This window comes from Sinocyclocheilus grahami, unplaced genomic scaffold, assembly GCF_001515645.1.
Source record: "Sinocyclocheilus grahami isolate Dianchi unplaced genomic scaffold, SAMN03320097.WGS_v1.1 scaffold792.1, whole genome shotgun sequence".
Classification (NCBI taxonomy): Eukaryota; Metazoa; Chordata; class Actinopteri; order Cypriniformes; family Cyprinidae; genus Sinocyclocheilus; species Sinocyclocheilus grahami.
This window is the reverse complement of record NW_015505971.1, coordinates 125,191-133,215: the sequence shown is the minus strand read 5'-3', so window position 1 is coordinate 133,215 and position 8,025 is coordinate 125,191. Positions and strand designations below refer to the sequence as shown.

The 8,025-nt window shown below is 39.4% G+C and overlaps 1 protein-coding gene across 1 annotated transcript in view; it reads right to left on the bottom strand.

Annotated features, from left to right (window-relative positions):
- Window positions 1-8,025, bottom strand: part of poc1a (POC1 centriolar protein A) — a 90,689-nt gene that overhangs the window by 79,053 nt on the left and 3,611 nt on the right. Inside the window, exons 3-6 of the mRNA XM_016246284.1 lie at window positions 7,711-7,882; window positions 3,860-4,039; window positions 2,733-2,840; window positions 2,544-2,659 (exon numbers count right to left, since the gene is read on the bottom strand). Coding sequence (XP_016101770.1) covers window positions 2,544-2,659; window positions 2,733-2,840; window positions 3,860-4,039; window positions 7,711-7,882 — 576 coding nt within the window. The remainder of the gene's footprint in view (window positions 1-2,543; window positions 2,660-2,732; window positions 2,841-3,859; window positions 4,040-7,710; window positions 7,883-8,025) is intronic.

Genomic DNA, 8,025 nt, shown 5'->3' with positions numbered 1-8,025 from the left:
CCTGCAGCACAAAAGCAGTGTTGAGTCGCTGGGGGATATTTGTAGCAATAGCCAACAATACATTGTATGGGTCACAATTATACATTTTTCTTTTATGCCAAAAATCATTAAGATATTAAGTAAAGATCATGTTCCTTGAAAATATTTAGTACATTTCCTACCGTAAATATATCAAAACTTAATGTTTGATTAGTAATATGCATTGCTAAGAACTTCATTTGAACAACTTTAAAGATGATTTTCTCAATATTTAGATTTTTTTGCACCCTCAGATTCCAGATTTTCAAATAGTTGTATCTCAGCCAAATATTGTCCGATCCTAACAAACCATACATCAATGCTTATTTTATTCAGCTTTCAGATGATGTATAAATGTACAAATATAAAAATTGACCCTTATGACTGGTTTTGTGCTCCAGGGTCACATATAAAGTTTTGGTCACATGGCCCACTCATAATCGTGTTAAATAATCATGATCACAATATTGAGCAAAATAATCGTGATTATGATTTTTGCCATAATCGAGCAGCCCTACGCCTCATCCCACCAGTGTGAATCACAAATATAATCAAATATAAAAGCATTAATGATATTACATCATGCGGAGTCTGCGTGATATTGTACAATCTGAGCTAAGCTTGCCTTGTCATGACCTCGACACAGTTACGATGGTCTGCTGGGATCTTACGTCATTTCATTCCTGTTTTATGATGGTTTTTTCTGCTTGTTTTTGCATACTGACTGCCTCACACGACTTTGATTTAGAGGACAATGTTTTCCAAGCATTAATAAGCAGTGAAAAACTTTTCAGTGACATTTTTTCTACATATTTTCTAAACTATAAATAATAATAAACCTAACCTTTTCAAGAATTTAATTCTTTAAATGTTTTCTTTTTTTACTATGATATTTCACTTTACGCTCCCTAAAAATGTCAATATGAATTTTCATTAAAACATGTTAATTACAGACGAGGTGTACTGATTGTACGTGTGACCTGTGTTGAAGTATTTTTGGATAAATGAAGAGATCTACACAATAGATCCTGAGATTGTGTGCTGGATATGAGCGAGCGTAACACGCCCCCAGCAGACTAATGCAGAGACTACAGCTCAAACGCCTCCAGACACGCTTCACAGATACTATTCAAGCTGTTAATTATGATCTACAGCTCCATACTGTATCAGCTGCTGCAGACTGTGAGAGTCAAAGCACACAGTTTTGAGACTGCTAGTATGAACACATTCAAAAACAAAAACCCATCTGCACTTGTGCTCATACATCATGCCTTATGATCATGTTGAATCATGACACGTGCATTACTTTTGTAAATGTACACACTGCATATTGTGCGAGTTGGCCTGCAGTGTTTGTGTTCCAGACGTGAATGATTCATTTTATTATACATTATTACATGCAGAAGTATATTCATGTTTCAAAGCTACGCAACTTGAAAAGTGCTGCATAAAACATGCGGACACATTATCTACCACTTTCATGGCCTGAACCGCTTTAAAAAGGCTTCATCTATACAGTTATTAACAATGGTAACACTTAATAATAATAACGTTCATTAATAAACATGATATAATGCTTAACAGATCATTAGTTTGTGTAAAGGGTGGTTAGTTATGTTTAGCTAAATGCTTAAGACATTATCCAGTGACATTTACACAGAGATCTGATCTGATCTGATCATCATCAGTCTGTCTGGAGTCACATGAAGAAACAGAGCACACTGAGACAGACTCAATCCAGAAGAACTGACCTGTCAAGAAACCTCCTGAGAAGCTCCTGAGAAACTCTGCTCAAGTGCACCGAGAGCAAAAACTGCTTTAAACACAAAGTTGATTTCATTCAGTTAATAGAAGTTCATTGATCAAGAAAACCTATTTATATTAGGTTTGCAGGTAGCTTTCTTGAAGCGTCTCGGAGACACAGTTCTTCTGGATTGAGTCTGTCTCAGTTTGTTCTGTTTCTTCATGTGACTCCAGACAGACTGATGATGATCAGATCAGATTTCAGTGTGGAGCTCAAAGATATAACTCGTTTATTACAATTAATGCCCAAATGAATGTTTGCAAATATAAACTGATATTTCTTAGCCAGAGATGACAGTAAAAGATAGAAATAACTGACTTAAACCATTTTTAGCTGCATGGCGAGAATACTAGTGCTCTAATCATCTCGCCCACCGCTGCTGCTGATCTGTGTTGTGCAGTGACCCTCACCTGGGTAGTGCTGCAGGAGTTTGTGTGTGCGAATATCCCACACCTTCACGGTGTTGTCGGTGCTGGCCGCTGCGATACAGGTGCCGCTGGGGTGGAAGTCAGCGTGATGCACGTATCTGAAACAAGAGCGCAGACGCTGCTGTGACTGTGCTCCAGCGCCGGCGCTGTATCTCTGTACCCTCCACTCACCCGCCGTGCTCGCAGAACGAATGAATGCACTCCCTGCTGTTCTAGCTGCATGGCGAGAATACTAGTGCTCTAATCATCTCGCCCACCGCTGCTGCTGATCTGTGTTGTGCAGTGACCCTCACCTGGGTAGTGCTGCAGGAGTTTGTGTGTGCGAATGTCCCACACCTTCACGGTGTTGTCGGTGCTGGCCGCTGCGATACAGGTGCCGCTGGGGTGGAAGTCAGCGTGATGCACGTATCTGAAACAAGAGCGCAGACGCTGCTGTGACTGTGCTCCAGCGCCGGCGCTGTATCTCTGTACCCTCCACTCACCCGCCGTGCTCGCAGAACGAATGAATGCACTCCCTGCTGTTCTTGTCCCACAGCTTCACTGTCTTATCATCGCTGGCAGACACAATCAGACGCCCATCCGGTGAAAACCTACAGGATTTACGGGGAACTCGTTACAAACCGGTGCTGCTGGTTAAACATCAAGCTCGTTATGTTATTCTCCTCTCTATTCTCTCTCATTTGACTGTCCTCCGAGGTCTTTTGAAAAGGTATAACAGAGAAGAACAACTATTCAAATTGACCTTCCGGTAAGCCCCGCCCCCTCAGTTACTGTTGCTCACGGTCTTACAATGAGAGCGGTCAGTGTGAAAACCTTGTGCCTGTATCTTTTTGATAGATTTTGGACACAGAAGGACCACCATTCAAGAGGGACTTAAATATGCCATGGAGGGATATTTAGAAGATTTGAAAATAAATATTGTGGGTATTAATTTGGATCACGATCGCAGATGACAAAACCCCGGATCAACACTGTTCATGTATCGCAGGGTATGATTATATTAATGTACATTTAACCAGTTTAATCTGGAGAGGCACTGAAATGTAGACCTTCGTTCATGTGTTTTTGCTCTACACTGTACAAGACGCGAGATCAGTCCACTATTTAGGTTTGTATGGACTCACTAACTTTAACGTTAGCTAGTTTTAGCCAGAGATGCCTTGCTGAAGCACGAGATGAAAATTGTAACTTAATGAGAGTATGACAACCAGAAAACGAACGTTTTTGTCTTCATTGGGATTGCGGTTGAATGCTTTGGGACATTTTTGCTCGGTTTTGTTTGGGTTTAGGAAATGTAATAAATAAATTCCATTGCCCATCCTCTCAGGATAGCTGGAATCAGTGTTACAAGTACCCCAGGCACATCGATTTCCCATTTTTGAACCATAAACCCGATAAAAACGATGCCAATGTTTCTCTATGACGCTGAAACCTACAGATCCGCGTTCCACTCCCCGTGCAACTGATACTCGTCTGCCATTGGCTAGTCAGTGTTCAAGGGGAGGGGCTTACCGATAGGTCAATTGTTTGTCCACGTTTACTTAAAATACAAAAGCAAACAATAAACCACAAAGTGTTGTGAAATCCTGTGATCTGTGCAGTAACGCACCTGGCACAGCGCACCCAGTTGATGTGCTGGTTGAGGGAGAAGAGGAACTTCTGCCGGTGAACGGCCCAGACTTTGATGCTTTTGTCATCAGAAGAGGTGAGGAGCGTCTGTCCGTCACTGGAGAAGCTCACGCTGCGCACGGTTCCCGTATGCGCTCGAAACACCGTCGATTCCCCTTTCCTGACATCCACAGAACATCTCACTCTACTTCCATGCATATTCCATTAAAACACATACATATGCGTCTTAGTTTTCTATCTGCAACAAAGCTTTCATCCGTTTCTTAATGTCATGTGCATCAGCTTATAAATAACATCACAAAAATATTATTCAAACATCTAGACTGGAGTAAGACTTTTTAAATTAATACTTTTTTGCATCATGCATTAAAATGATAAAAAAGTGTCAGTAAAGACATTTATAATGTTACAAAAGATTTCCAATTCAAATAAATGCTGTTCTTTTGAAATTTCTTTTGAAAACTGTGTTCAACACTGATAATAATCAGAAATGTTTCTCGAGCAGCATATTATACTGATTTCTGAAGATCATGTGACACTGAAGACTGCAGTAATGATGCTGAAAATACAGCTTTTTAAAACATTTTTACAGTATTTCGGCTCAAATATATGCAGCCTTTTTGAGCAGAAGAGACTTCTTTCAAAAACATTAACACACATTACTGACCTGGTAGTGTATATACTGTAGACAACAGAAAGAAATCTTTCAGATGCACTGGGTCGAAGTAACTAATGAAATGTAATAGGGCTGGGCAATAAATCGATAACGATAATTATTGCGATATAATAGAAACAGATAGAAATACTATTACATAATGAAACAGATAATGGTTCATTTTGTAAGGTCTTTATACACCTCTGAAAACAGTTATGTATATTATATTGCATTTCTGTCCATAGATCCTCCTAAATATTACACACTGCACCTTCAAAACCAATTGAAACAGCGCTGACAAGCAGCAGAAACACTGTGTGCAACGATACAGTCAGAAGACCTTCAGTCTACTCATCACCAGCATTTACCATGGCTTCACTGTAGTAGCACTAACTGCACCATGGTACTGTGTCAGAAATGTGGGATATTCATGTTGAATTTTATTATAATATTAATGTATGCATGTATTAAAGGAGTAATGAATATAATTACAATGTTTTTGTGATTAAGCCACAGCGTTTGTGAATTTACACAATGTTTTTAAGACTACTGTTTTTCATACAAATACCTAAAACACATATGTGTCCCTGCAGCACAAAAGCAGTGTTGAGTCGCTGGGGGATATTTGTAGCAATAGCCAACAATACATTGTATGGGTCACAATTATACATTTCTCTTTTATGCCAAAAATCATTAGGATATTAAGTAAAGATCATGTTCCATGAAGATATTTAGTACATTTCCTACCGTAAATATATCAAAACTTAATGTTTGATTAGTAATATGCATTGCTAAGAACTTCATTTGAACAACTTTAAAGATGATTTTCTCAATATTTAGATTTTTCTGCACCCTCAGATTCCAGATTTTCAAATAGTTGTATCTCAGCCAAATACTGTCTGTATAATATATAATGTATAAATCTCAATTTAAAAAAATGAATTGTGCTTATGACTGGTTTTGTGGTCCAGGGTCACATATAGTTATATTTTTACCATGGTATCAAGGTGCACTATATGTGTGACTTTAACTGTGTTTATTATGATCTAAATGTATGCTACTATGGAAGTAAATAATAAAAAGAATAAAAATAAAAAATAATTACATTTCGCCATATAAAAATGAGGTTGCTACAATTTTTACAGATGTTACTGATTTTTATAATGAACAAAAATTAGCATCTGCATCCTAACTCAAGCTTAATAGCTTAATCTGATTACTATCAAGTGTGCATTTCTTAGAGACAAAACAATGTTATTATTAATATTATCAAGCAACACAAACCTGTTTCTTGATTTGAAACATTATCACTCATTAGAACACGCAGAAACTAAGAAGTTAATTTTTCTATTAAGACATTTATTTTGTTAAGAAACAATGCCAGGAAAAGTGTAAAGATTTCAAAACGTGGAGTGTTTGTCGTGTTCTGACCACAATTAATGGCTCTGGTTTCTTTAACTTTCTCTTTGAAGCAAAAATCTGGCTTTAAACTTGAAATAAATAAAGATTTGACGTTTATCGTGATAACTATCGATATCGACTGATCTGAAAAAATGATGATCTTTTTTTCTGGCCATATCGCCCAGCCCTATGCAAGTTAATGACATGAGATGAAGCATTTACACAGAACCTCAGTGCTCATGACTCTGGGAAACAGCCTCTATTTCTCATGTCTCTGTAACGTGTAAAGGAGGGTCAGATGGACAAGCGCAGTGTCTCAATGCCATCGTGACGAGACACGCTCAGGCTTTCAGACAACATGATTATCAGCTTGTGAAGCAGTTATTTCTGTGCCAACACCCACATCCAGCATCTCGCCGACTGAGAGACACGGCTTATGGGAGCATTAGTCACGGGCAGAACAGAAGGTTTGCTTTCTTAGCTTGAGTATGAAGAGCATACAAGGCTCTGCAGAAACGCTTGAGGGAACGGCGTGAAAGCAGAACATGAATGTACACACATGTGTTTGAGCCACACGCTCACATGAAGCATCTGCAGTATTCAGAGTGACTGTCAGTTCACGGGGTTTTGCTGCCATCTAGTGCACCATTCCCCGATGAGTCAAACACGGCGTCTGTGACATTAGTTTCCACCGTTTGACCATCCAGAGGACGACAGATCACCGGCAGCAAACTGGGTAAAATTCAACTATTTGGACATGGAGCCAAACTGAGAATATGGGAATGAACCAAACAGAGCTTTAAAATAACGAAACCAACAGGAAGGTTTACTAAGAACCCAAATCTAAAAGCATATTGAAGTATGTTTAATACTAGCCGAGTTACAGGCAAACATCGGAAAAATAACATTTATAGTTCTCAGACAGGTATGTTCAACGCAATTGTTTTTGATAGAGGAAAACAAGACTAATTCTTCAGATATTGCACTTTAAAAGAAATATATATATATATATCATCTGTATGCAAAGTGACCCACATTTGGTTTTTGACCCGTGAAAATGTGTACAACTGAACCATTTGGACATAATGAGATCTCAATATATCAGAAAAAGGAACCATAGAGGGCCTAAAAATGGTGATACAAAATGAAAAGCTTGTTAAGAACTAAAATGCAATAGGATATTAAGATACATTTAATACTTCTTGAGTAAACTTTGGGAAGAAATGCTTGAAAAGTGCTTTTCCCCATTTCTGAACGGTCACCATTGGCACATAATGCAACAAAGACTGCTGAAGTCAACAGATCTACCAATCTCTCTGTAAACTAACATAACAATGCTGCAATCTTTCTGAAGTCATTTTACCCTCCTGTAATCTGGCTCTGAATCTCAGCTGAAACTTGCCGTTTTGATGGCCCTCTGCAAGATAGTGGATTACTCAGTACATACAGTGGGTACGGAAAGTATTCAGACCCCCTTAAATTTTTCACTCTGACATTGAACATTTTGGCATATCTGTGCATTTCTACAACACAAACAGAAATGATAAAAGACTTAGAGGACCCATGGTTGAGTTGATCCAGAATGACACAATTTGATTTCAGATCATTTTAACAATAGAGACTGAGCGCATTTAGGCCACGCCCACACCGCGGGGAAACATTCCCAACGCTCTCCATTGACTTTGTGTTGCGGAAAGCTGCCCCCTTGTCATTTCTGACTTATAACAAAAAAACAGAACAATGTCTAAAAGCTTGAAAGTTGGATTGTGACTTACACACTGGGCACCCAGAGCCGGACCGTCTTGTCTCTGGACGCGGAGGCCACGAGATGACCGGAGGGAGAGAACTGGACACTCGTCACCGCGTCCTTGTGTCCCTCAAACCTGTAGGCCCTCATCTGAGGCCTGGTGTTCCAGATCATGACACACGCATCCACAGAGCCGCTGGCTGAAGCACACACACAGACACACAGACACACACACACACAGACACACAGACACACAGACACGCAGACACGCAGACACAGACACGCAGACACAGACACGCAGACACACACAGACAGACACACACAGACAGACACACAGACACAC